At 45.4% G+C, this 25749-nt stretch overlaps 1 protein-coding gene across 1 annotated transcript in view; it reads left to right on the plus strand.

Moving 5' to 3' along the window:
- Positions 1–25749, plus strand: part of BRD2 (bromodomain containing 2) — a 52509-nt gene that overhangs the window by 23400 nt on the left and 3360 nt on the right. Inside the window, exons 5-11 of the mRNA XM_077788962.1 lie at positions 2439–2707; positions 5034–5423; positions 8161–8289; positions 14456–14716; positions 16160–16347; positions 20700–21013; positions 23840–23962. Of these exons, the coding sequence (XP_077645088.1) occupies positions 2439–2707; positions 5034–5423; positions 8161–8289; positions 14456–14716; positions 16160–16347; positions 20700–21013; positions 23840–23962 (1674 nt within the window). The remainder of the gene's footprint in view (positions 1–2438; positions 2708–5033; positions 5424–8160; positions 8290–14455; positions 14717–16159; positions 16348–20699; positions 21014–23839; positions 23963–25749) is intronic.

Consider the following 25749-nt stretch of genomic DNA (forward strand, 5'->3'; position numbering starts at 1 on the left):
CAACCCCATTTTTCCAGGTTTTGTGTCTCAATCCAAATTTTCCACATTTTTGTGTCTCCCGGCCCCATTTTTCCAGGTTTTGTGTCTCCCAATCCAAATTTTCCACGTTTTTGTGTCTTCCAACCCCATTTTTCCAGGTTTTGTGTCTCCCAATCCAAATTTTCCAGGATTTTGTGTCTCCCAGCCCCATTTTTCCAGGTTTTCGTGTCTCCCAGCCCCATTTTTCCAGGTTTTTTGTGTCTCCCAATCCAAATTTTCCACGTTTTTGTGTCTCCCAGCTCCATTTTTCCAGGTTTTTGCCTCTTCCAACCCCGTTTTTCCAGGATTTTGTGTCTTCCAACCCCATTTTCCCAGCTTTTTTCATCTTCTAACCCCATTTTTTCAGGGTTTCCCCCCATTTTCCCAGGAATTTTCGTGATCCCAAGGGATTTTCCCTGTTTTCCAGCTCTCCTGGCGGGTCTGACCGGCGCCGCCCAGCAGGTCCCGGCCGTTTCCTCAGTTTCCCCTGGCACGTTCCCAAATCACTTTTTCCAGGATTTTTATGTTCCTAAATCCCTTTTCCAGGATTTTTGTGTTCCTAAATCCCTTTTCCCAGGATTTTGGTGCCTTTTTAGGGATCCCAACCCCATTTTTCCAGGTTTTCATGTTTTCCAGCCCCATTTTTCCAGGTTTTGTGTCTCCCAATCCAAATTTTCCAGGATTTTGTGTCTCCCAGCTCCATTTTTCCAGGTTTTTGCCTCTTCCAACCCCATTTTTCCAGCTTTTTTCATCTTCTAACCCCATTTTTCCAGGATTTTGTGTCTCAATCCAAATTTTCCAGGATTTTGTGTCTCTCAATCCAAATTTTCCACGTTTTTGTGTCTCCCAACCCCATTTTTCCAGGTTTTGTGTCTCCCAATCCAAATTTTCCAGGATTTTGTGTCTCCCGGTTCCATTTTTCCAGGTTTTTGCCTCTTCCAACCCCGTTTTTCCAGCTTTTTTCATCTTCTAACCCCATTTTTCCAGGTTTTTCTGTCTCCCAATCCAAATTTTCCAGGTTTTTGTGTCTCCCAATCCAAATTTTCCACATTTTTGTGTCTCCCGGCCCCATTTTTCCAGGTTTTGTTTCTCCCAATCCAAATTTTCCAGGTTTTTGTGTCTTCCAACCCCATTTTTCCAGGTTTTGTTTCTCCCAATCCAAATTTTCCAGGATTTTGTGTCTCCCAGTCCAAATTTTCCACGTTTTTATGTCTCCTGGTTCCATTTTTCCAGGTTTTTGCCTCTTCCAACCCCGTTTTTCCAGCTTTTTTCATCTTCTAACCCCATTTTTCCAGGATTTTTTGTCTCAATCCAAATTTTCCAGGATTTTGTGTCTTCCAACCCCATTTTTCCAGGATTTTGTGTCTCTCAATCCAAATTTTCCACGTTTTTGTGTCTCCCAACCCCATTTTCCAGGTTTTGTGTCTCCCAATCCAAATTTTCCAGGATTTTGTGTCTCCCAGCCCCATTTTTCAGGGTTTTGTGTCTCGCAATCCAAATTTTCCACGTTTTTGTGTCTCCCAGCTCCATTTTTCCAGGTTTTTGCCTCTTCCAACCCCGTTTTTCCAGCTTTTTTCATCTTCTAACCCCATTTTTCCAGGTTTTTGTGTCTCCCAATCCAAATTTTCCAGGTTTTTTGTGTCTCTCAATCCAAATTTTCCACGTTTTTGTGTCTTCCAACCCCATTTTTCCAGGTTTTGTGTCTCCCAATCCAAATTTTCCAGGATTTTGTGTCTCCTGGTTCCATTTTTCCAGGTTTTTGCCTCTTCCAACCCCATTTTTCCAGGTTTTTGTGTCTTCTAACCCCATTTTTCCAGGTTTTGTGTCTCCCAATCCAAATTTTCCATGTTTTTGTGTCTTCCAACCCCATTTTTCCAGGTTTTTGTGTCTCCCAACCCCATTTTTCCAGGTTTTTGTGTCTCAATCCAAATTTTCCAGGATTTTGTGTCTCCCAGCCCCATTTTTCCAGGTTTTTTGTGTCTCTCAATCCAAATTTTCCACGTTTTTGTGTCTTCCAACCCCATTTTTCCAGGTTTTGTGTCTCCCAATCCAAATTTTCCAGGATTTTGTGTCTCCTGGTTCCATTTTTCCAGGTTTTTGCCTCTTCCAACCCCATTTTTCCAGGTTTTTGTGTCTTCTAACCCCATTTTTCCAGGTTTTGTGTCTCCCAATCCAAATTTTCCATGTTTTTGTGTCTTCCAACCCCATTTTTCCAGGTTTTTGTGTCTCCCAACCCCATTTTTCCAGGTTTTTGTGTCTCAATCCAAATTTTCCAGGATTTTGTGTCTCCCAGCCCCATTTTTCCAGGTTTTTGTGTCTCCTGGTTCCATTTTTCCAGCTTTTTTCCTCTTCCAACCCCATTTTTCCAGGTTTTTCCCAGGAATTTTCGTGATCCCAAGGGATTTTCCCTGTTTTTCCAGCTCTCCTGGCGGGTCTGACCGGCGCCGCCCAGCAGGTCCCGGCCGTTTCCTCAGTTTCCCAACCCGCGTACGCTCCCGAAATCCCGACCACCATCGTCAACATCCCGCACCCGTCGGTCATCGCCGCGCCGCTCCTGAAATCCCTGCAGCTTCCCGGGAATCCCGGGAATCCGGGAAATCCCGGAAATCTGGGAAATCCCAGCAATCCCAGCAATCCCAGCAACCCCGGCGTCCTGGCGGCTCCCGCGCCCACCCAGCCCGTGGCCAAGGTGAGGGAATTTTTGGGGATTTTGGGGGGTTTGGGGTGAGGGAATTTGGGAATTTGGGGGATTTTGGGGGGTTTGGGATGAGGGAATTTGGGAATTTTGGGGATTTTGGGGATTTGGGATGAGGGAATTTGGGATTTTTGGGAATTTTGGGGGGTTTGGGATGAGGGAATTTGGGAGTCTGGGGGGATTTTTGGGAATTTTGGGGGGTTTGGGGTGGGATTTGAGGGGTTTGGGATGGGGGAATTTGGGGATTTTGGGGATTTTGGGGATTTGGGATGAGGGAATTTGGGAATTTTGGGGATTTTGGGGATTTGGGATGAGGGAATTTGGGAATTTGGGGGGATTTGGGGATTTTGGGGGGTTTGGGATGAGGGAATTTGGGGGTCTGGGGGAATTTTTGGGAATTTTGGGGGGTTTGGGGTGGGATTTGAGGGGTTTGGGATGGGGGAATTTGGGGATTTTGGGGGTTTGGGATGAGGGAATTTGGGGGTCTGGGGGGATTTTTGGGAATTTTGGGGGGTTTGGGGTTGGATTTGAGGGGTTTGGGATGAGGGAATTTGGGAATTTTGGGGATTTTGGGGATTTGGGATGAGGGAATTTGGGAATTTGGGGGGATTTGGGGATTTTGGGGGGTTTGGGGTGGTGGGATTGGGGGGTTTGGGATGAGGGAATTTGGGAGTCTGGGGGGGTTTTTGGGAATTTTGGGGGGTTTGGGGTGGGATTTGAGGGGTTTGGGATGGGGGAATTTGGGAATTTTGGGGATCTTGGGGGTTTGGGATGAGGGAATTTGGGAATTTTGGGGATTTGGGATGAGGGAATTTGGGGATTTTGGGGGTTTGGGATGAGGGAATTTGGGGGTCTGGGGGGATTTTTGGGAATTTTGGGGGGTTTGGGGTGGGATTTGAGGGGTTTGGGATGGGGGAATTTGGGGATTTTGGGGGTTTGGGATGAGGGAATTTGGGAATTTTGGGGATTTTGGGGATTTGGGATGAGGGAATTTGGGAATTTGGGGGGATTTGGGGAATTTTGGGGGGTTTGGGGTGGGATTTGAGGGGTTTGGGATGAGGGAATTGGAGAATTTGGGGATTTTGGGATGGGATTTGGGGGGTTGGGATGAGGGAATTTGGGGAGTTTGGGATGTGGGATTGGGGTTTGGGACACTGGAATGGGATTTTGGCTCTTGGAATGGGATTTTGGGATTCTGGCATTGGATTTTGGCTCCTGGATTGGGATTTTTTTATCCTGGAATGCGATTTTGGAATTCTGGAATGGGATTTTTTAATCCTGCAATTGGATTTTGGCTCTTGGAATGGGATTTTTTTATCCTGGAATAGGATTTTGGGTCTTGGAATGGAATTTTGGGATCCTGGAATGGAATTTTGGGATCCTGGAATGGGATTTTGGGTCGTGGAATGGGATTTTGGGTCTTGGAATGGGATTTCGAGATTCTGGAATGGGATTTTTTAATCCTGCAATTGGATTTTGGGATTCTGGAATGGGATTTTGGCTCCTGGAATGGGATTTTGGGATTCTGGAATGGGATTTTGGGATTCTGGAATGGGATTTTGGCACTTGGAATGGGATTTTGGGATTCTGGAATGGGATTTTGGGATCCTGGAATGGGATTTTGGGATCCTGGAATGAGATTTTGGGATCCTGGAATGGGATTTTGGCTCTTGGAATGGGATTTTGGGATTCTGGAATGGGATTTTGGGATCCTGGAATGGGATTTTGGGATCCTGGAATGGGATTTTGGGTCTTGGAATGGGATTTCGAGATCCTGGAATGGGATTTTGGGATCCTGGAATGGGATTTTGGGATTCTGGAATGCGATTTTGGGATTCTGGAATTGGATTTTGGCTCCTGGAATGGGGTTTTGGCTCCTGGAATGGGATTTTGGGTTTTAGAATGGGATTTTTTTGTCGTGGAATGGGATTTTGGCACTTGGAATGGGATTTTGGGATTCTGGAATGGGATTTTGGGTCTTGGAATGGGATTTTGGGATCCTGGAATGAGATTTTGGGATCCTGGAATGGGATTTTGGCTCCTGGAATGGGATTTTGGGATTCTGGAATGGGATTTTTTATCCTGGAATGGGATTTTTTATCCTGGAATGGGATTTTGGGATTCTGGAATGGGATTTTGGCACTTGGAATGGGATTTTGGGATCCTGGAATGGGATTTTGGGATTCTGGAATGGGATTTTGGGTCTTGGAATGGGATTTTGGCTCCTGGAATGGGATTTTGGGATTCCAGAATGGGATTTTGGGATTCCGAACATCCCAAACCCCAATCCCAAAAAAAACCCAACCCCCTCTTTTCCCAGAAAAAGGGCGTGAAGCGGAAAGCCGACACCACCACTCCCACCACCACGGCCATCATCGCCACCACCGCCGCCGCCGCCGCCGCCGCCGGCGAATCCTCGCCGCCCGGCGCCGAAAACGCCAAATCCGCCAAAATCCCGGCGCGGCGCGAGAGCGGCCGTCCCATCAAACCGCCCCGGAAGGACCTGCCCGATTCCCAGCAGCACCAAACGTCCAAGAAAGGGAAACTCTCGGAGCAGCTCAAGTACTGCAACGGGATCCTCAAGGAGCTGCTCTCCAAGAAGCACGCCGCCTACGCCTGGCCCTTCTACAAACCCGTCGACGCCTCGGCGCTGGGGCTGCACGACTACCACGAGATCATCAAGCACCCCATGGACCTCAGCACCATCAAGGTGAAATTTGGGGGGAGATTGGGGGTTTTTTGGCATTTTTTTGGGGGATTTTTGGGGATTTTTTTGGGGATTTTTTTGGGGTTTTTTTGGGGATTTTTTGAGGTTTTTTGGAGTTTCTTGTCGAGCGATTCGTTGACGTTTCGATGACCCTGTTGACCCTTCCATGACTTGGTTGACCCTTCCATGACTTGGTTGACCCTTCCTTGACTTCATTGACCATTCCATGACCCCATTGACCCTTCCAAGACCTATTGACCCTTCCGTGCCTCAGTTTCCCCCATTGACCCTTCCATGACCCCATTGACCATTCCTTGACTTCATTGACCATTAATTGACTTCATTGACCATTCCTTGACTCCATTGAACCTTCCAAGACCTATTGACCCTTCCGTGACTCAGTTTCCCCCATTGACCATCCCATGACCCCATTGACCATTCCTTGACCCCCTTGACCCTTCCATGACTTCATTGACCCTTCCATGACCTCATTGACCCTTCCAAGACCCATTGACCCTTCCGTGACTCAGTTTCCCCCATTGACCATTCTGTGACTCCATTGACCCTTCCGTGACTCAGTTTCCCCCATTGACCATTCCATGACCCATTGACCATCCCATGACTCAGTTTACCCCACTGACCATCCCATGACCCCATTGACCATTCTGTGACTCCATTGACCCTCCCGTGCCTCAGTTTCCCCTGTTGACCCTTCCATGACCCCATTGATTCTTCCATGACCGTTCCGTGCCTCAGTTTCCCGCTGACCCCGTGTCCGTGACCCCGCCGTGCCTCAGTTTCCCCTGACCCCGCCGTGCCTCAGTTTCCCCTGACGCCGCCGTGCCTCAGTTTCCCCTGACGCCGTGTCCGTGTCCCCGTGTCCGTGTCCCCGCCGTGCCTCAGTTTCCCCTGAGCCCGCCGTGCCTCAGTTTCCCCTGACGCCGTGTCCGTGTCCCTGTGTCCGTGTCCCCGCCGTGCCTCAGTTTCCCCTGACCCCGTGTCCGTGTCCCCGTGTCCGTGTCCCCGCCGTGCCTCAGTTTCCCCCGTCCCCGTGTCCGTGTCCCCGTGTCCGTGTCCCCCCGTGCCTCAGTTTCCCCCGTCCCCGTGTCCGTGTCCCCGTGTCCGTGTCCCCCCGTGCCTCAGTTTCCCCTGACCCCGTGTCCGTGTCCCCCCGTGCCTCAGTTTCCCCTGACCCCGTGTCCGTGTCCCCGCCGTGCCTCAGTTTCCCCTGACCCCGCCGTGCCTCAGTTTCCCCTGACGCCGTGTCCGTGCCTCAGTTTCCCCTGACCCCGTGTCCGTGTCCCCGCTGTGCCTCAGTTTCCCCGTGTCCCCGTGTCCATGTCCCCGCTGTGCCTCAGTTTCCCCCGACCCCGTGTCCGTGTCCCCCCGTGCCTCAGTTTCCCCTGACCCCGTGTCCGTGTCCCCGCTGTGCCTCAGTTTCCCCGTGTCCCCGTGTCCATGTCCCCGCTGTGCCTCAGTTTCCCCCGACCCCGTGTCCGTGTCCCCCCGTGCCTCAGTTTCCCCTGTCCCCGTGTCCGTGTCCCGCCGTGCCTCAGTTTCCCCTGACGCGGTGTCCGTGTCCCCGTGTCCGTGTCCCCGCCGTGCCTCAGTTTCCCCTGACGCCGTCTCCGTGTCCCTGCTGTGCCTCAGTTTCCCCTGAGCCCGTGTCCGTGTCCCCATGTCCGTGTCCCCGCCGTGCCTCAGTTTCCCCTGAGCCCGTGTCCGTGTCCCCCCGTGCCTCAGTTTCCCCCGACCCCGTGTCCGTGTCCCCGCCGTGCCTCAGTTTCCCCTGAGCCCGCCGTGCCTCAGTTTCCCCTGACGCCGTGTCCGTGTCCCCGTGTCCGTGTCCCCGCCGTGCCTCAGTTTCCCCGTGTCCCCGTGTCCGTGTCCCCGCCGTGCCTCAGTTTCCCCTGTCCCTGCCGTGCCTCAGTTTCCCCTGACCCTGTGTCCGTGTCCCCGTGTCCGTGTCCCCGCCGTGCCTCAGTTTCCCCTGACCCCGCCGTGCCTCAGTTTCCCCTGACCCCGCCGTGCCTCAGTTTCCCCCGACCCCGTGTCCGTGTCCCCGTGTCCGTGTCCCCCCGTGCCTCAGTTTCCCCTGACCCCGTGTCCGTGTCCCCGTGTCCGTGTCCCCCCGTGCCTCAGTTTCCCCTGACCCCGTGTCCGTGTCCCCGTGTCCGTGTCCCCGTGTCCGTGTCCCCCCGTGCCTCAGTTTCCCCTGACCCCGTGTCCGTGTCCCCGTGTCCGTGTCCCCGTGTCCGTGTCCCCCCGTGCCTCAGTTTCCCGCTGACCCCGTGTCCGTGTCCCCGTGTCCGTGTCCCGCCGTGCCTCAGTGTCCCCTGACCCCGTGTCCGTGTCCCGCCGTGCCTCAGTTTCCCCCGACCCCGTGTCCGTGTCCCGCCGTGCCTCAGTGTCCCCTGACCCCGTGTCCGTGTCCCCGTGTCCGTGTCCCCGCCGTGCCTCAGTTTCCCCCGACCCCGTGTCCGTGTCCCCCCGTGCCTCAGTTTCCCCTGACCCCGTGTCCGTGTCCCCGCCGTGCCTCAGTTTCCCCTGTCCCCGCCGTGCCTCAGTTTCCCCTGAGCCCGCCGTGCCTCAGTTTCCCCCGACCCCGTGTCCGTGTCCCCGTGTCCGTGTCCCCGCCGTGCCTCAGTTTCCCCCGACGCCGTGTCCCCCCGTGTCCCCGTGTCCGTGTCCCCCCGTGCCTCAGTGTCCCCTGACCCCGTGTCCCCCCGTGTCCCCGCAGCGGAAGATGGAGGTTCGGGAGTTCCGGGACGCGCAGGAGTTCGCGGCCGACGTCCGGCTGATGTTCTCCAACTGCTACAAGTACAACCCGCCCGACCACGACGTGGTGGCCATGGCCCGCAAGCTGCAGGTGGGGCCCGGCATGCCCGGAATTCCCAAAAAAAATACGGGAAAAGCCCGGGAAAATCCCGAAATTCCAAAAAAAAAAAAAAAAACGGGAAAATCCCCGAAAAATCCCGAAATTCAAAAAAAAAAAACAAACGGGAAAATCCCGAAATTCAAAAAAAAAAATTCCGGGAAAATCTCGGGGAAAATCCTGGAAATCCCGAAATTCCAAAAAAATCCGGGAAAATCCCCGAAAAATCCTGGAATTCCAAAAAAATCCGGGAAAATCCCGGGGAAAATCCCAGAAATCCTGAAATTCCAAAAAAATCCGGGAAAATCCAGAAAAAATCCCGAAATTAAAAAAAAAAAATCTGGGAAAATCCCGGGGAAAATCCCAGAAATCCTGAAATTCCAAAAAAATCCGGGAAAATCCAGAAAAAATCCCGAAATTCCAAAAAAAATCCAGGAAAATCCCCGAAAAATCTCAAAATTCCAAAAAAAATCTGGGAAAATCCCGGGAAAAATCCCGAAATTCCAAAAAAAAAAAAACCGGGAAAATCCAGAAAAAAATCCCGAAATTTAAAAAAAAAAAAAAAAAACAAAACACGGAAAAATCCCGAAATAAAAAAAAAAAAATCCGGGAAAATCCAGAAAAAATCCCAAAATTAAAAAAAAAAAAAAAAAACGGGAAAATCCCGGAAATCCTGAAATTCCAAAAAAAATCCGGGAAAATCCAGAAAAAATCCCGAAATTCAAAAAAAAAAACCCGGAAAAATACCGAAATTAAAAAAAAAATCCGGGAAAATCCAGAAAAATTCCAGGAAATCCTGAAATTCCAAAAAAAATCCGGGAAAATCCAGAAAAAATCCAGGAAATCCTGGAAAAATCGCTGGAAAATCACAGAAAGATCCCAGAAATCCCGAAATCCCAAAAAAATCCAGGAAAATCCCGGAAAGATCCCAGAAATCCTGAAATTCCCAAAAAAAACCCGGGAAAATCCCGGAGTTCCCAAAAAAAATCCGGGAAAAGCCCGGGATTCCCAAAAAAAAAACCAGGGAAAATCCCGGAAATCCCAAAAAAATCCGGGAAAATCCCCGAGTGGTGCAGGCAAATCACGGGAAAATCGCGGGAAAATCACAGAAAGATCCCGGAAATCCTGAAATTCCAAAAAAAATCCGGGAAAATCCCCGAAAAATCCCGAAATTCCAAAAAAAAAAATCTGGAAAAATCCCGAAATTCCAAAAAAAAAATCCGGGGAAAATCCCGGAAATCCTGAAATTCCAAAAAAAATCCGGGAAAATCCAGAAAAAATCCAGGAAATCCTGGAAAAATCGCAGGAAAATCACAGAAAGATCCCGGAAATCCCGAAATTCCAAAAAAAATCCGGGAAAAGCCCGGGGAAAATCCCAAAATTCCAAAAAAATCCGGGAAAATCCCTGAAAGATCCCGGAATTCCCCAAAAAAATCCGGGAAAATCCCCAAAAAATCCCAAAATTCCAAAAGAAACCCAGGAAAATCCCTGAAAAATCGCGAAATTCCAAAAAAAAATCTGGGAAAATCCCGGGAAAAATCCTGAAATTCCAAAAAAATCCGGGAAAATCCCCGAAAGATCCGGGGAAATCCTGGGAAATCACAGGAAAATCACAGAAAATCCCAGAATTCCCTGGAATCCTGGAATATCCGGAAAATCATGGAAAATTCCTGGAAAAATCCCAGTAAATTCACAGAATTCACGGGAATTTCAGAAAATCCTGGAAAAATCCAGGAAAATTCCCAGAAAAATCCCGGAATTCCCACTCGGGATTTGGGGCTTCGCGCTCAAAATTTGGGGATTTTTGCCGGGAATTTGAGGATTTTTGGGGGGAGAATTCAGGATTTTATTCCGGGGATTTTTGGGATGAGAATTTGGGATTTTTTCCTGGGAATTTTGCGGATTTTTGGGACGAAAATTCAGGATTTTATTCGGGGAATTTCATGGATTTTTGGGACGAGAATTTGGGAATTTGTTCTAGGAATTCCGGGGATTTTTGGGACGAGAATTTGGAATTTTTTTCGTGGGAATTTTGCGGATGTTTGGGACAAGTATTCGGGATTTTTGGGACAAAAATTCGGGATTTTTGTGACAAGTATTCAGGATTTTTTCCTGGCATTTCCATGGATTTTTGTGACAAGTATTTGGGATTTTTTTCTGGCAATTCTGTGGATTTTTGGGACGAGAATTCAGGATTTTTTCCTGGCAATTCCGCGGATTTTTGGGACAAGTATTCGGGATTTTTTTCTGTGAATTTTCTGGAATTTTGGGACGAAAATTCAGGATTTTTCCCTGGGAATTTGGGCTTTCATTCTGTGAAATCTGGGGAATTTTTGTGACGAAAATTCAGCATTTTTGGGACCAAAATTCCGATTTTTTTCCCTTTAGGACGTGTTTGAGTTCAGCTACGCCAAGAATTCCCGCTCAGAATTTGGGAATTCTCGCTCGAATTTGGGGATTTTTAGGACGAGAATTCAGGATTTTTGGGACCAAAATTCCGATTTTTTTCCCGGGTATCCCGGGAATTTCTTTTCCAGGACGTGTTCGAGTTCAGCTACGCCAAGAATTCCCGCTCAGAATTTGGGGATTTTTGGGACGAAAATTCAGGATTTAATTCCGGGAATTCTGGGGATTTTTGGGACGAAAATTCAGGATTTTTTCCTGGCGATTCCGCGGATTTTTGTGACAAGTATTCGGGATTTTTTTCTGTGAATTCTGGGGATTTTTGGGACGAGAATTCAGGATTTTTTCGTGGCAATTCCACGGATTTTTGGGACAAGTATTCGGGATTTTTTTCTGTGAATTTTCTGGAATTTTGGGACGAAAATTCAGGATTTTTCCCTGGGAATTTGGGCTTTCATTCTGTGAATTCTGGGGAATTTTTGGGACGCAAATTCAGCATTTTTGGGACCAAAATTCCGATTTTTTTTCCCTTCAGGACGTGTTTGAGTTCAGCTACGCCAAGAATTCCCGCTCAGAATTTGGGAATTCTCGCTCGAATTTGGGGATTTTTAGGACGAGAATTCAGGATTTAATTCCGGGAATTCCGGGGATTTTTGGGATGAAAATTCAGGATTTTTGACAGGAGAATTCGGGATTTAATTCCGGGGATTTTTCTGACAACTATTCAGGATTTTTGGGACGAGAATTTGGGATTTAATTCTCAGGATTTTTGGGACGAAAATTCAGGATTTTTGGGATGAAAATTCAGGATTTTTTCCTGGCGATTCCGCGGATTTTTGTGATAAGTATTCGGGATTTTTTTCTGGCAATTCTGTGGATTTTTGTGACGCAAATTCAGCATTTTTGGGACCAAAATTCCGATTTTTTTTCCCTTCAGGACGTGTTCGAGTTCAGCTACGCCAAGAATTCCCGCTCAGAATTTGGGAATGCTCGCTCGAATTTGGGGATTTTTAGGACGAGAATTCAGGATTTTTGGGACCAAAATTCCGATTTTTTTCCCGGGAATCCCGGGAATTTCTTTTCCAGGACGTGTTCGAGTTCAGCTACGCCAAGAATTCCCGCTCAGAATTTGGGGATTTTTGGGACGAAAATTCAGGATTTTTGACAGGAGAATTCGGGATTTCATTCTGGGAATTTTTGGGACAACTATTCAGGATTTTTGGGATGAGAATTGGGGATTTAATTCTGGCGATTTTTGGGACAAGTACTCAGGATTTTTGGGACGAGAATTCGGGATTTAATTACGGGAATTCCGGGAATTTTTGGGACAACTATTCAGGATTTTTGGGATGAGAATTGGGGATTTAATTCTGAGGATTTTGGGACAAGTATTCAGGATTTTTTTGTGGCAATTCCATGGATTTTTGTGACAAGTATTCGGGATTTTTTTCTGGCAATTCTGTGGATTTTTGGGACCAAAATTCCGATTTTTTTCCCGGGAATTTCTTTTCCAGGACGTGTTTGAGTTCAGCTACGCCAAGAATTCCCGCTCAGAATTTGGGAATTCTCGCTCGAATTTGGGGATTTTGGGGACGAAAATTCAGGATTTAATTCCGGGAATTCTGGGGATTTTTGGGATAAAAATTCAGGATTTTTGACAGGAGAATTCGGGATTTAATTCCGGGGATTTTTCTGACAACTATTCAGGATTTTTGGGACGAGAATTTGGGATTTAATTCTGGGGATTTTTGGGACGAAAATTCAGGATTTTTGGGATGAAAATTCAGGATTTTTTCCTGGCGATTCCGCGGATTTTTGTGACAAGTATTCGGGATTTTTTTCTGTGAATTCTGGGGATTTTTGTGACGCAAATTCAGCATTTTTGGGACGAAAATTCCGATTTTTTTCCCTTCAGGACGTGTTCGAGTTCAGCTACGCCAAGAATTCCCGCTCAGAATTTGGGAATTCTCGCTCGAATTTGGGGATTTTTAGGACGAGAATTCAGGATTTTTGGGACGAGAATTCAGGATTTTTGGGACGAGAATTCAGGATTTTTTCCTGGCAATTCCGCGGATTTTTGTGACAAGTATTCGGGATTTTTTTCTGGGAATTCTGGGGATTTTTGGGACCAAAATTCCGATTTTTTTCCCGGGAATCCCGGGAATTTCTTTTCCAGGACGTGTTCGAGTTCAGCTACGCCAAGAATTCCCGCTCAGAATTTGGGGATTTTTGGGACGAAAATTCAGGATTTTTGACAGGAGAATTCGGGATTTAATTCCGGGGATTTTTCTGACAACTATTCAGGATTTTTGGGATGAGAATTGGGGATTTAATTCTGGGGATTTTTGGGACAAGTACTCAGGATTTTTGGGACGAGAATTCGGGATTTAATTACGGGAATTCCGGGAATTTTTGGGACAACTATTCAGGATTTTTGGGATGAGAATTGGGGATTTAATTCTGAGGATTTTTGGGATAAGTACTCAGGATTTTTTTCTGGGAATTTTGTGGGTTTTTGGGACAAGTATTCAGGATTTTTTCGTGGCGATTCCGCGGATTTTTGTGACAAGTATTCGGGATTTTTTTCTGGCAATTCTGTGGATTTTTGGGACGCAAATTCAGCATTTTTGGGACCAAAATTCCGATTTTTTTTCCCTTCAGGACGTGTTCGAGTTCAGCTACGCCAAGAATTCCCGCTCAGAATTTGGGAATTCTCGCTCGAATTTGGGGATTTTTAGGACGAGAATTCAGGATTTTTGGGACCAAAATTCCGATTTTTTTCCCGGGAATCCCGGGAATTTCTTTTCCAGGACGTGTTCGAGTTCAGCTACGCCAAGAATTCCCGCTCAGAATTTGGGGATTTTTGGGACGAAAATTCAGGATTTAATTCCAGGAATTCTGGGGATTTTTGGGACGAAAATTCAGGATTTTTTCCTGGCGATTCCGTGGATTTTTGTGACAAGTATTCGGGATTTTTTTCTGGCAATTCTGTGGATTTTTGGGACGAGAATTCAGGATTTTTTTCCTGGCAATTCCGCGGATTTTTGTGACAAGTATTCGGGATTTTTATCTGTGAATTTTGTGGATTTTTGGGACGAAAATTCAGGATTTTTTCCTGGGAATTTGGGCTTTCATTCTGTGAATTCTGGGGAATTTTTGGGACGCAAATTCAGCATTTTGGGGACCAAAATTCCGATTTTTTTCCCTTCAGGACGTGTTTGAGTTCAGCTACGCCAAGAATTCCCGCTCAGAATTTGGGAATTCTCGCTCGAATTTGGGGAGTTTTAGGACGAGAATTCAGGATTTTTGGGACCAAAATTCCGATTTTTTTCCCGGGTATCCCGGGAATTTCTTTTCCAGGACGTGTTCGAGTTCAGCTACGCCAAGAATTCCCGCTCAGAATTTGGGGATTTTTGGGACGAAAATTCAGGATTTTTGACAGGAGAATTCGGGATTTAATTCCGGGAATTTTTGGGACAACTATTCAGGATTTTTGGGACAAGAATTTGGGATTTAATTCTGGGGATTTTTGGGACGAGAATTCGGGATTTAATTCCGGGAATTTCGGGAATTTTTGGGACAACTATTCAGGATTTTTGGGATGAGAATTGGGGATTTAATTCTGAGGATTTTTGGGACAAGTATTCAGGATTTTTTTTGTGGCAATTCCGCGGATTTTTGTGACAAGTATTCGGGATTTTTTTCTGTGAATTTTGTGGATTTTTGGGACCAAAATTCCGATTTTTTTTCCCTTCAGGACGTGTTTGAGTTCAGCTACGCCAAGATGCCGGACGAGCCGCAGGATCCCGGCGCCGCGTCGGCGCCGCTGCCGGCGGCCAAATCCTCGTCCGAGGAATCGTCCAGCGAGGAGGAGGAGGAGGAGGAGGAGGAGGAGGAGGAGGATGAGGAGGATGAGGAGGAGGAGGAGGAGAGTTCCACGGAAACGAGCTCCGAGAGCGACGAGAGCTCCGACTCCGAGGAGGAGAGAGCGAACCGGCTGGCCGAGCTGCAGGAGCAGGTGGGGAAATGGGGGAAAAATGGGGGGAATTGGGGAAATATTGGGGGAAAATGGGGAAAAATGGGGGGAAAATTGGGGGAAAAATGGGGGGGAAATGGGGGAAATATTGGGGGAAATGGGGGAAAAATTGGGGGGAAATGGGGGAAATATTGGGGGAAAAATGGGGGGGGAATGGGGGAAAAATGGGGGGGAAATGGGGGGAAATACTGGGGGAAATGGGGGAAAAATTGGGGGGAAATGGGGGAAATATTGGGGGAAATGGGGGAAAAATTGGGGGAAATGGGGGAAATATTGGGGGAAATGGGGGAAAAATTGGGGGGAAATGGGGGAAATATTGGGGGAAATGGGGGAAAAATTGGGGGGAAATGGGGGAAATATTGGGGGAAATGGGGGAAAAATTGGGGGGAAATGGGGGAAAAATTGGGAAAAATGGGAGGGGAAATGGGGGGAAATATTGGGGGAAATGGGGGAAAATGGGGGAAAGGTGGAAAATATTGGGGGAAATGGGGAAAAATTGGGGGAAATGGGGGAAAATATTGGGGGAAAATGGGGGGAAATGGGGGGAAAAATTGGGGGAAATGGGGGAAATATTGCGGGAAATGGGGGAAAATATTGGGGGGAAATATTGTGGAAAATGGGGAAAATGGGGGGGAAATGGGGGAAAACGGGGGAAAAATATTGGGGGAAAATGGGGGAAAAATATTGGGGAAAATGGGGGAAAAATGGGGGGGAAAATTGGGGGAAAATGGGGGGAAAATTGGGGGGAAATGGGGGAAAATATTGGGGGGAAATGGGGGGAAAAATGGGGGGAAATGGGGGGAAAATTGGGGAAAAAAGGGGGAAAAATTGGGGAAAAATGGGGGGGAAAATAGGAAAAAGGGGGAAAACACAGGGAAAAATAGGGGGAAAAAAGGGAAAAAAGGTGGAAAAAACTAGGGGAAATGGGGGGAAAATAGGGAAAAAGGGGGGAAAACACAGGGAAAAATGGGGGGAAAATGGGGAACAATTGGGAAAAAATCTTGAAAAAAATGGGAAAAAAATTGGAAAAAATAGGGAAAAAAATCTGGAAAAAATAGGGAAAAAATCTCAATAAAATGGGGAAAAAAATTCGAATAAAATGGGAAAAATTGGGGAAAACATCTGAAAAAAAATTGAAAAAAATGGGAATAAAAATGGGAAAAAATCTGGAAAAAAATTGAAAAAAATGGGAAAAAATCTGGAAAAAGTAGGGAAAAAATGGGAAAAAATCTGGAAAAAATAGGGAAAAAAATCTGAATAAAATGGGGAGAAAAATTTGAATGAAATTGGGAAAAAATCTGAAAAAAATCGGAAAAAAATGGGAAAAAAATCAGAAAAAAATACGAAAAGACGGGGAAAAAATCCGGGCATTTTTTTGGGGCAAAAAGTGTGGAAATTGGGACTATTGTGGGCCGGTCTCCACAGCTGCGGGCGGTGCACGAGCAGCTGGCGGCGCTCTCGCAGGGCCCCGTGGCCAAGCCCAGGAAGAGGCGGGAGAAGCGGAAGAAGAAAAAGTCGGAAAAGCACAAAGGGAGAGCGGGACCCGACGAGGAGCGGGCACGGCCGGGGCAGCTGCGCAGGGCCCGCAGGAACGGGGCTGCAACGGGCTCCAGGTGAGGGATTTGGGGCAAATTCCGGGGTTTTTGGGATTTTTGGGATGGGATTCCGGAGATTTTTGGGGTTTGAGATGAGATTTTTGGCATTTGGGATTGGGATTCCAGGATTGTTTAGGGTTTGGGATTTGGGGTGCAGCTGCGCAGGGCCCGCAGGAACGGGGCTGGAACGGGCTCCAGGTGAGGGATTTGGGGGAAATTCCGGGGTTTTTGGGTTTTTTGGGGTTTTTTGGAAGGATTTGGGGTTGGAATTTTGGGCGGTTTTGGGTTTTTTTGGGGTTTGAAATGGTTGTTTTGGGATTTGGGGTTTGGGGCACGGCAGGGGCAGCTGCGCAGGGCCCGCAGGAACGGGGCTGCAACGGGCTCCAGGTGAGGGATTTGGGGGAAATTCCAGGGTTTTTGGGTTTTTTGGGATGGGATTCCGGAGATTTTTGGGGTATGGGATGAGATTTTTGGCATTTGGGATTGGGATTCCAGGATTGTTTAGGGTTTGGGATTTGGGGTGCAGCTGAGCAGGGCCCGCAGGAACGGGGCTGGAACGGGCTCCAGGTGAGGGATTTGGGGGAAATTCCAGGGGTTTTGGGATTTTTGGGGTTTTTTGGAAGGATTTGGGGTTGGAATTTTGGGTTTTTTGGGGTTTGAAATGGTTGTTTTGGGATTTGGGGCACGGCCGGGGCAGCTGCGCAGGGCCCGCAGGAACGGGGCTGGAACGGGCTCCAGGTGATGGATTTGGGGGAAATTCCAGGGTTTTTGGGATTTTTGGGATGGGATTCCGGAGATTTTTGGGGTTTGGGATGAGATTTTTGGCATTTGGGATTGGGATTCCAGGATTGTTTAGGGTTTGGGATTTGGGGTGCAGCTGCGCAGGGCCCGCAGGAACGGGGCTGGAACGGGCTCCAGGTGAGGGATTTGGGGGAAATTCCAGGGTTTTTGGGATTTTTGGGGTTTTTTGGAAGGATTTGGGGTTGGAATTTTGGGTTTTTTTTGGGGTTTGAAATGGTTGTTTTGGGATTTGGGGCACGGCAGGGGCAGCTGCGCAGGGCCCGCAGGAACGGGGCTGGAACGGGCTCCAGGTGAGGGATTTGGGGCAAATTCCGGGGTTTTTGGGTTTTTTGGGATGGGATTCCGGAGATTTTTGGGGTTTGAGATGAGATTTTTGGCATTTGGGATTGGGATTCCAGGATTGTTTAGGGTTTGGGATTTGGGGTGCAGCTGCGCAGGGCCCGCAGGAACGGGGCCCCAACAGGCTCCAGGTGAGGGATTTGGGGGAAATTCCGGGATTTTTGGGATTTTTGGGATGGGATTCCGGACATTTTTGGGGTTTGGGATGAGATTTTTGGCATTTGGGATTGGGATTCCAGGATTGTTTAGGGTTTGGGATTTGGGGTGCAGCTGCGCAGGGCCCGCAGGAACGGGGCTGGAACGGGCTCCAGGTGAGGGATTTGGGGGAAATTCCAGGGGTTTTTGGGATTTTTGGGGTTTTTTGGAAGGATTTGGGGTTGGAATTTTGGGGGGTTTTGGGGTTTTTTGGGATTTGAATTCCAGAGATTTTTAGGATTTGAGATTGGAATTCCAGAGATTTTTAGGGTTTTCAGGGATTTTTGGGATTTGGGATTGGGATTCCAGAGATTTTTAGGGTTTTTTTGGGGATTTGGGATTGGGATTCCAGAGATTTTTGGGATTTGAGATTGGAATTCCTGAGATTTTTGGGGTTTTTGGGATTTTTGGGATTTGGGATTGGGATTCCAGAGATTTTTGGGATTTGAGATTGGGATTCCAGAGATTTTTGGGGTTTTTTTGGATTTTTGGGATTTGACTTTGGGATTCCAGAGATTTTTGGGATTCCAGAGATTTTTGGGGGTTTCGGGGATTTTTGGAATTTGGGATTGAGATTCCAGAGATTTTTGGGGTTTTTTTTGGGATTTGAGATTGGGATTCCAGAGATTTTTGGGGGTTTTTTTGTATTTTTGGGATTTGATATTGGGATTCCTGAGGTTTTTTGGGATTTTTTGGGATTTTTAGGATTTGGGATTGGGATTCCAGAGATTTTTGGGTTTTTTTGGGATTTTTAGGATTTGGGATTGGGATTCCAGAGATTTTTGGGATTTGAGATTGGAATTCCAGAGATTTTTAGGGTTTTGGGGGATTTTTGGGATTTGGGATTGGAATTCCAGGGATTTTTGGGATTTTTGGGATTTGGGATTGGGATTCCAGAGATTTTTGGTATTTGAGATTGGAATTCCTGAGATTTTTGGGGTTTTTTGGGATTTTTAGGATTTGGGATTGGGATTCCAGAGATTTTTGGTGTTTTTTTGGATTTTTGGGATTTGAGATTGGGATTCCAGAGATTTTTGGGGTTTTTTGGGATTTTTAGGATTTGGGATTGGGATGCTAGGGAGTTTTTGGGTTTTTTTGGATATTTGGGATTGGGATTCCAGAGATTTTTGGGGTTTTTTTTGGGATTTGAGATTGGAATTCCAGAAATTTTTGGTGTTTTTTTGGATTTTTGGGATTTGAGATTGGAATTCCAGAGATTTTTGGGGGTTTCGGGGATTTTTGGAATTTTCCAAGAAATCCTCGAAGCCGCCTGTCCCCGCAGACCAAAAATTCCCTTGAAAAATGAGATTTTTTGGGTCATTTTCTCTTAAAAAAACCTGATTTTTTCCCCAGAACCTCCAGGAAATCCTCGAAGCCGCCTGTCCCCACAGACCAAAAACTCCCTTTAAAAATCAGAAAAAAATGAGATTTTTTAGGCAATTTTTATTTACAAAAAAGTGATTTTTTTCCTATTTTTTCCTCAAAAATTACCATTTTTCCCCCAGAACCTCCAAGAAATCCTCCAAGCCGCCTCTCCCTTTGGTTCCCTTGTCTCTGCTTGACTCGGATGATTCGAGTCCAAAAACTCCCTTTAAAAATCAGGAAAAAATGAGATTTTTTGGGTCATTTTCTCTTAAAAAACCCGATTTTTTCCCTTTTTTCTCCCAGAACCTCAAAGAAATCCTCGAAGCCGCCTCTCCCCTTGGCTCCCTTGTCTCTGCTGGACTCGGAGGAGTCGAGACCAAAAACTCCCTTGAAAAATTCGATTTTTTGGGTCATTTTTTGCTCAAAAACCTCATTTTTTCCCCCAGAACGTCCAAGAAATCCTCGAAGCCGCCTCTCCCCTTGGCTCCCTTGTCTCTGCTGGACTCGGAGGAGTTGACACCAATAATACCCTTTAAAAATCAGGAAAAAATGCAATTTTGGGGGTCATTTTCTATTAAAAAACCCGATTTTTTCCCTTTTTTTCCCCAGAACCTCCAAGAAATCCTCCAAGCCGCCTCTCCCCTTGGCTCCCTTGTCTCTGCTGGACTCGGAGGAGTCGAGACCAAAACCTCCCTTGAAAAATGCGATTTTTTGGGTCATTTTCTCTTAAAAAACCTGATTTTTTTTCCCCAGAACCTCCAAGAAATCCTCCAAACCCCTCTCCTTGCTGTGCCTTCCTCCCTGCTGGACTCAGAGGAGTTGACACCAATAATTCCCTTTAAAAATCAGGAAAAATGCGATTTTTTGGGTCATTTTTTGTTCAAAAACCTCATTTTTCTCCCCAGAACCTCCAAGAAATCCTCGAAGCCGCCTCTCCCCTTGGCTCCCTTGTCTCTGCTGGACTCGGAGGAGTCGAGACCAAAAATTGCCTTTAAAAATGCGATTTTTTGGGTCATTTTCTCTTCAAAAACCCGATTTTTTCCCTTTTTTTCCCCAGAAGCTCCAAGAAATCCTCGAAGCCGCCTCTCCCTTTGGTTCCCTTGTCTCTGCTGGACTCGGATGATTTGAGACCAAAAACTCCCTTTAAAAATCAGGAAAAAATGCGATTTTTTGGGTCATTTTCTCTTAAAAAACCCGATTTTTTCCCTTTTTTTCCCCAGAACCTCCAAGAAATCCTCCAAGCCGCCTCTCCCCTTGGCGCCCTCGTCACTGCTGGACTCGGAGGAGTCTAGACCAAAACCTCCCTTGAAAAATGCGATTTTTTGGGTCATTTTCTCTTAAAAAACCTGATTTTTTTTCCCCAGAACCTCCAAGAAATCCTCCAAACCCCTCTCCTTGCTGTGCCTTCCTCCCTGCTGGACTCAGAGGAGTTGACACCAATAATACCCTTTAAAAATCAGGAAAAAATGCGATTTTTTGGGTCATTTTTTGCTCAAAAACCTCATTTTTCTCCCCAGAACCTCCAAGAAATCCTCCAAGCCTCCTCTCCCCTTGGCTCCCTCGTCGCTGCTGGACTCGGAGGAGTCGAGACCAAAAACTCCCTTTAAAAATCAAGAAAAAATGCGATTTTTTGGGTCATTTTCTATTAAAATCCTGATTTTTCTCCCCAGAACCTCCAAGAAATCCTCCAAACCGCCTCTCCCCTTGGCGCCCTCGTCGCTGCTGGACTCGGAGGAGGAGGAGGAGCCGCGGCCGATGTCGTACGACGAGAAGCGGCAGCTGAGCCTGGACATCAACAAACTCCCCGGAGAAAAGTTGGGACGGGTCGTTCACATCATCCAGGCGCGGGAACCGTCCCTGCGCGACTCCAACCCCGAGGAGATCGAGATCGACTTCGAGACGCTCAAAGCGTCCACGCTGCGCGAGCTGGAGCGCTACGTGCTCTCGTGCCTCAGGAAGAAACCCCGCAAGCCCTACAGCGAGAGTGAGTGCATTCCATTTTGGGGGAAAATCGGGGGAAAATGGGATTTTTTTGGGGATTTTTTGGGGGTTTTTTTGCCATTTTTGGGGATTTTTTGGGGATTTTTTATTAATTTTTGGAGGATTTTTTGCCATTTTTTGGGGATTTTTTGGGGATTTTTTTGAGAATTTATGGAGGATTTTTTTGTCATTTTTTGGGGATTTTTGGGGATTTTTTTGTGATTTTTCATGGATTTTTTGGGGATTTTTTGCCATTTTTTGGGATTTTTTTGGGGATTTTTTCTAGATTCTTTGGGGATTTTTTGCCATTTTTTGGAGATTTTTTTGTGATTTTTCATGGATTTTTTGGGGATTTTTTGCCATTTTTTGGGAATTTTTTGGAGAATTTTTCAGGATTTTTCACCATTTTTTGGGGGTTTTTTGGGGATTATTTGGAGAATTTTTGGGGATTTTTTGCCATTTTTTGGGTATGTTTTTAGTGATTTTTTGGGGATTTTTGGGGGATTTTTTGCCATTTTTTGGGGTATTTTGTTGTTGGGGATGTTGCATTCAGGCGAGCTGGAGCGCTACGTGCTCTCGTGCCTCAGGAAGAAACCCCGCAAGCCCTACAGCGAGAGTGAGTGCAAATTCCAGTTTTATGGGGGGAAAATGGGATTTTTTTTTGTGAATTTTTTGGGGTTTATTTGCCATTTTTTGGGATTTTTTGGGGGATTTTTTGGGATTTTTTTGGGGATTTTTTGGGATTTTTTGGGGATTTTTATTGTGATTTTTCATGGATTTTTTGGGGATTATTTGTCAGTTTTTTGCCATTTTTTGGGGATTTTTTGCTATTTTTTGGGGATTTTTTGGGGATTTTTCATGGATTATTTGGGGATTTTTTGCCATTTTTTGGGGATTTTTTTGTGATTTTTCATGGATTTTTTGTGGATTTTTTCCCATTTTTTGGGATTTTTTTGGGGATTTTTTTCTAGGTTCTTTGGGGATTTTTTGCCATTTTTTGGTGATTTTTCATGGATTTTTTGGGGATTTTTTGCCATTTTTTGGGGATTTTTTGGAGAATTTTTCAGGATTTTTCATTAATTTTTGGAGGATTTTTTTGTCATTTTTTGGGGATTTTTGGGGGTATTTTGGGGGTATTTTGTAGTTTGGGGATGTTGGATTCAGGCGAGCTGGAGCGCTACGTGCTCTCGTGCCTCAGGAAGAAACCCCGCAAGCCCTACAGCGAGAGTGAGTGCAAATTCCATTTTGGGGGTTTTTGGGGAATTTTTGGGATTTTTTGGGGTTTTTTTCGAGATTTTATAGGGATTTTTTGCCATTTTTTGGGGATTTTTTGCTATTTTTTGGAGATTTTTTTGAGGATTTTTCAGGGATTTTTTGAGGATTTTTTGCCATTTTTTGGGATTTTTTTTGGGATTTTTCGCCATTTTTTGGAGATTTTTTTGTGATTTTTTCATGGATTTTTTGGGGATTTTTTGCCATTTTTTGGAGATTTTTGGGGGATTTTTTTGTGATTTTTCATGGATTTTTGGGGATTTTTTTGCCATTTTTGGGGGATTTTTTGGGGATTTTTTCGAGATTTTTGGGGGATTTTTTGCTATTTTTTGGGGATTTTTTTGGGGATTTTTTCAGGATTTTTCATTAATTTTTGGAGGATTTTTTGCCTTTTTTGGGGGGGTTTTTTGGGGATTTTTTTGCCATTTTTTGGGGATTTTTGGGGGTATTTTGGGGGTCTTTTGTAGTTTGGGGGTGTTGGACTCAGGTGAGCTGGAGCGCTACGTGCTCTCGTGCCTCAGGAAGAAACCCCGCAAGCCCTACAGCGAGAGTGAGTGGGTTTGGAATTGGGGGGAAAATGGGATTTTTTGGGGGTTTTTTGGGGGATTTTTTGCTATTTTTTGGGGATTTTTTTGGGGATTTTTAGGTGGATTTTTTGGCGTTTTTTGGAGATTTTTTTGCTATTTTTTGGGGATGTTTTGGAGAATTTTTGGGGATTTTTTGCCATTCTTGAGAGATTTTTTGGCGATTTCTTTGTGATTTTTCAGGGATTTTTGTGCGATTTTTTGCCATTTCAGGAGGTTTTTTTTGAGACTTTTTTAGGGTTTTTTGCCATTTTTTGGGGATTTTTTTTGCCATTTTTGGGGGATTTTTTTTGCCATTTTTGGGGGATTTTTTTTGCCATTTTTGGGGGATTTTTTCAGACATTTTTTGCCATTTTTTGGGGTTTTTTCATGATTTCTCGTGGATTTTTTGGGGATTTTTTTGTGATTTTTCAGGTATTTTGGGGGGATTGTTTATTGGCACATTTTTGTGATATTTCATGGATTTTTTGGGGATTTTTTGCCATTTTTTGTGATTTTGGGGGATTTTTTGGCTATTTTCCCCTATTTTTCCCCCAGTTTTTCTTAGATTTTCTCCTGATTTTCCCCAACTTTTCTCCCAATTTTTTCCCAGTTTACCCAGTTTTCTCTCAATTTTCCCCCCAATTCTTCCCATATTCTCCCCAATTTCCCCTAATTTTCCCCCAATTTTTTTCCAATTTTTCCCCAATTTTTTCCCAATTTTTCCCCAATTTTTCCCACAATTTTCCAGTTTTTCTCCAATTTTCCCCCATTTTTCCCCGATTTTTCCTCAATTTTCCCCCAATTTCCCCCCATTCCCTGATTTTTTCTGCAATATTCCCAATTTTCCCTGAATTTTTTCTCAACTTTTCCCCAATTTTCCTCCTATTTTTTCCTAATTTTTTTCCCAATTTTCCCCAACTTTTCTCCCAATTTTCCCTTAATTTTTTCCCAAATTTTCCCTAATTTTTCCCGATTTTTCCCCAATTTTCCAGCCCTGAAGAAGCCGGTGGGGAAGACGAAAGAGGAGCTGGCGCTGGAGAAAAAACGGGAATTGGAGAAGCGGCTCCAGGACGTCAGCGGGCAGCTCAACTCGGCCAAAAAACCCCCAAAAAAGGGTCAGAAATGGGGAATTTGGGAAATTTTGGGAGTTGGGAATTTGGGGATTTTGAAAACCCAAAAAAAACGGGGCAGAAATTGGAATTTTTGGGAATTATTCCACCCAAAACCCCAAAAAAAGGGTCCAGAAATTGGAATTTTTGTGAGTAATTCCATTAAAAAAAAACCCCAAAAAAGTGAAGAATTTTGGAATTTTTGGAGAATTTTTGGGAATTTTGGGATTTGGAATTGGGGGTTTTGGGGGTTCAGGATGGGTCGGGCAGTTCAACTCGGCCAGAAAACCCCCAAAAAAGGGTCAGGATTGGGGAATTTTGGGGATTTTTGGGAATTTTGGGAGTTGGGAATTTGGGGATTTTGAAAACCCAAAAAAAACGGGGCAGAAATTGGAATTTTTGGGAATAATTCCAACAAAAACCCCTAAAAAAGGGTCCAGAAATCGGAATTTTTCTAATTCCGCCCAAAATCCCAAAAAATGGTCAGAATTAGGGAATTTTTGGAGAATTTTTGGGAATTTGGGGATTTGGAATTGGGGATGTTGGGTGGGATGGGGAACTGAATTCCCAGAAAAAACCTGGAATTTTTTTTTTTCCCCCCCCAAAATTTCCTTCAATTTTTCCCCAAATTTCCCCCATATTTTTCTCAAAATTTCCCCAATTTTTCCCAAAATTTCCCCATATTTTCTGCAATTTTATTACAAATTTTCCCCAAATTTTCCCCCATTTCCTCTGATATTTTCCCAATATTTTCCCCAATTTTTCCCCCCCATATTTCCCCCATTTTATTCCAGATTTTTCCCAAATTTTCCCCAAATTTCCCCATTTTTTCCCCAATTTTCCTGATCTTCCCCCTATTTCCCCCCATATTTTTCCCGATATTTTCCCCAATTTTTCACAATTTTTACCAATTTTCCCCCATTTCCCCCCATATTTTCCCCAATATTTTCCCTCTATTTTCCACGATTTTATTACCAATTCTTCCCGAATTTCCCCCATATTTCCCCCAATTTTTTCCCAATATTTTCCCCAAATTTTCCCCATATTTACCCAAAATTTTTCCCAATTTTCCCCCATTTCCCCCCCATATTTTCCACGAGTTTATTACCAATTTTCCCCAAATTTTCCCCTATTTCCCCCATATTTTCCCTAATTTTTCCCCCATTTCCCCCAAATTTTTCCCAGTTTTTCCCCCATTTCCCCAAATTTTTCCCAATATTTTCCCCATATTTACCCAAAATTTTTCCCAACTTTTCCCCCATTTCCCTCCATATTTTCCCTAATTTTTCCCGTATTGCCCCAAAATTTTTCCCAATTTTTCCCCCATTTCCCCCAAATTTTTCCCAATATTTTCCCCAAATTTCCCCCATATTTTCCGCGATTTTATTACCAATTTTTCCTGAATTTTCCCCCAATTTTCCCCAATTTTTCCCCCATTTCCCCCAAATTTTTCCCAATATTTTCCCCAAATTTTCCCCAAATTTTCCCCATATTTTCCGCTATTTTATTACCAATTTCCCCCATATTTCCCCCAAATTTTTCCCAATTTCCCCCCCACTTCCCCCGTATTTCCCCCCATATTTCCCCGATTTTGCCCAATTTTTTCCCAATTTCCCCCCATATTTTCCCCAAATTTTCCCCGTATTTTCCGCAATTTTATTACCAATTTTTACCGAATTTTCCCCCAATTTTCCCCCAATTTCCCCCAATTTTTCCCCCAAATTTTTCCCAATTTTTTCCCCAATTTTTCCTCCATTTCCCCCAAATTTTTCCCAATTTTTCCCCAATTTTTC

Source organism: Lonchura striata, chromosome 29 (genome assembly GCF_046129695.1).
Source record: "Lonchura striata isolate bLonStr1 chromosome 29, bLonStr1.mat, whole genome shotgun sequence".
Taxonomy (NCBI): domain Eukaryota; kingdom Metazoa; phylum Chordata; class Aves; order Passeriformes; family Estrildidae; genus Lonchura; species Lonchura striata.